The 3,095-nt window shown below is 40.3% G+C and overlaps 1 protein-coding gene across 1 annotated transcript; it reads left to right on the top strand.

Annotated features, from left to right (window-relative positions):
* Window positions 1-2,049: 2,049 nt before the first annotated feature.
* Window positions 2,050-2,964, top strand: LOC101587039 (olfactory receptor 14I1-like). Its single transcript, XM_012513240.1, has 2 exons — window positions 2,050-2,646; window positions 2,725-2,964. Exons 1-2 carry the CDS (start codon window positions 2,050-2,052, stop codon window positions 2,962-2,964), a joined length of 837 nt encoding a protein of 278 aa, XP_012368694.1.
* Window positions 2,965-3,095: the final 131 nt, after the last annotated feature.

Here is a 3,095-nt window from a genome sequence, read left to right on the forward strand (position 1 = left end):
CTTTAAAAATGTCAATAATTGCATTTTTAAGATATAATAATTGTGTTAACTCCTTCTAATAATAATAATAATGATAATAATAATAATTCCGGACCTTGTGCTTGCCAGGCAGGGATTTATGATGTAGTGCTATCTCCCCAACTCCTTAGATATATTATTTATCACCGATTTAATAATTTCTGCAGAATTAGTATTCAGAATCATTCTGCTGTCCACATTTTAAACTGCGAAGTAAATAATTTCAAAAATGCCACCAAGAGATGAAGAAAATGTACAAAAGAAGAATTCTCAGACATTCTTTGTGGCACTGGATAATGATGCTCGAAAGGAACAGAAAGTTAAGCAGAAACTTAAGAAACTTAAGGTGAACTTTAGCATTCATTACATGTGATCAGAGAAGATGGAGAACAGGAAGAGGCTTGGTAGTACGTGTCTGTTATTTTTATAAGGGAAAGTAAAAATAGGTCCAAGCGCAGTTGAGAAGTAACCTTCCATCTGCTGGTAGTATGACCTTTATCAGTTAGTGCTAGATTTTATAATAACACTGTGTACTCAAAAGACTTTCTTTCCTTTAGAAAAATCAAGCAAATAGAACAAGCACATGGCATTCAATGGATTTTTAGATAAATTAATTAATATAAAATGTTCTTCAAACAACTGGAAAGCCATATGGATGTGTAAGATAAAATTATTTTTATGCATAAGAAATAAGGAAGACCTATAGATGTATTTGTAAAATCAAGTTACATATATTATTAACAAATATATAGTCTGATATTTTGTGTATCATAATGTCTCAATTCTGTTTCTCAATAACATAAATAAAGTAATACTGAGATTCAGTCTCTATATGGCTAATTTTAGCACTGAAAAGATAAGCTTGAAACAAATTACTTATGATTTTGAATCTTGCAAAGGAAGCATAGATAAATAAATTAAATTTATAATGATTTTAGAATGAGTATGTTTTATCAAAAGCAAGTAGAGGGAAGGTTGTGAAAGAAAACTGTTACCCAAATACATTTCAGGGTCCATGTCACGTTGTCACATGTGAGGGATGGAAATTTTGAGTTTATGCCGCAGCCTTCTTTACTTCAGCAGGTTTTTTTTTTTTTTTTAATCTGCTGGCTGCTTGGTGGCCTCAGGGTTTTTCTCAAAGGCTTCCTCAAGGCTTCATGACACCAGAAGCCTTCTTTCCTTTCTTCACATGCTTCTTGCTGGCCACCTCTTTCTCATCCCATTTGGCTTCCTGCACAGCTGATTTCATCATGCACCTTTGCAATTCCTGGCTTGGAGAAGCCTGGTGCTGCAGCGCAAGGTGTCTGCACATGGGTTCAGCTTCCGCACGGTCCGCAGGCTCTCTAGACGACTCTTCTCCAGGACTCCACGGAGCAACACCTCGCATGGTGCTCGGAGGGCTCCCTGAGGCCCTGGACTCCTCACGATTCTGCTCAGGTCTGTTTTGATCGTCTTGTATAGCGACAGGTTATAGTGACATAGATTTGGGCAGTGTTCTTAAAGACCTGATCCAAAAGGCAGTGAGGAAACAAACAACAATTTATCACTAGCAGAAAGTTGCATTTTGGAGGAATGACTCAAGCAGTTGTTGTTCGTTTATTTGTTGGCTCATTTATTTTAAAATAAGATGTGCACACAAAGAAATACAAGGTGGGAAGAGGCTATACATTTCCAACAGAAAACTAGAATTTCTAACATGTGAATCAAGTTTCATAGATGATGGTGCAAAGGAAAGAAAGGGCTCACACAAGCGTGCACAAAGAGCCTCAAGTGCGAGGGTGGCTCGTGACCTGCCTGGTGTCGTGCTCATATTGCGCATGCGGACACGAGTAGGACACATGTCACAGTTTGGGAAAGGAAAGAGAAATGTGCACATTCGCTGGATATCAGGACACTCTATTTTATGTATTTATTCTTTCTTGAATTTCTGATTAGAAGCCCCAGAGCAGTTCTAGTGAAGCTCTACCTTCTGCTAGTAGCACCCTCTGCTTACTGTAACCTCTGACTAGAAACCACCACAGCTTGGCAGGCATGGACAACCTCACCGTCTTCACAGAATTCCTCCTCATGGATGTCACAGGCTCCCGCGAGCTCCAGGTTCTGCAAGGGGTGCTGTTCTTGCTGATTTATCTGGGAGCATTACTAGGCAACCTTATGACAGTCACTGTCATCGTGACAGACACATGTTTGCACTCTCCCATGTACTTTTTCATAAGCAATTTATCACTCTTAGACCTCGGCACCATCTCTGTTATAGTTCCCAGAGCCATCATTGATTCCATGACAGGCCATAAGATGATCTCCCTGACAGAATGTGCTGCCCAGATTTTCCTCTATATCCTTTTTGCAGCTGTGGAATTTGCATTCCTGGTGGTCATGTCCTATGACCGCTACGTGGCCATCTGCCACCCTCTGCACTACGGGCTCACCATCACCCCTACTCTGTGCGCCCAGGCCGCAGCTGGCTCCTGGGCCTCTGGCCTGGTCTACTCTGCTATGCACACAGGGGCTCTGTTCTGGCTGCCCTTCACCAAGACCAATGTGATCCAGCAATATTTCTGTGACATTCCTCAAGTTCTGCGGATTTCATGTTCGGATGTCCAGCTTTCTGAATTTATAATCATTGCGGTAAGCATTTGCCTTGTGTTACTGTGTTTTTCCTTTATGCTTATGTCATATGTTAACATCTTTTTAAATGTGCTTAAGATGAATTCTGTGGAAGCAAGAAACAAAACTATATCCACCTGCACCCCGCAGCTGGCCATTCTTCTTTTGTTTGTCATTTCTGGGGCTATAGCTGTTTTAGGTCCCAGCGCAAAGGAGCCTTCCTTTAAGAATCTGCTCACTGCCATGTTCTACATCATAGTGCCCCCTTTCATGAACCCCATCATCTACTGTCTACGCAACAGGGAGATCAACTCTGCTCTGGGAAGAATGTTTAACTGATAATCTCAGTTCCCAGTCAAGGGATTTATTGACTAAAACATAAATAATAACATATCATTGAAAGTGGTTTAATTTATTTATTCTATCATTACATTAGAATCTACATGTGAATTACCTATTTTAGTTGCCTT

Source organism: Octodon degus, unplaced genomic scaffold, assembly GCF_000260255.1.
Source record: "Octodon degus isolate 3935 unplaced genomic scaffold, OctDeg1.0 scaffold00380, whole genome shotgun sequence".
Lineage (NCBI taxonomy): Eukaryota > Metazoa > Chordata > Mammalia > Rodentia > Octodontidae > Octodon > Octodon degus.

Coding starts and splice junctions, on each gene's coding strand:
- LOC101587039 (XM_012513240.1), top strand. CDS start 2,050: ATGGACAACCTCACCGTCTTCACAGAATTCCTCCTCATGGATGTCACA. Junction 2,647..2,724: donor CTGAATTTATAATCATTGCG/GTAAGCATTTGC, acceptor AATGTGCTTAAG/ATGAATTCTGTGGAAGCAAG.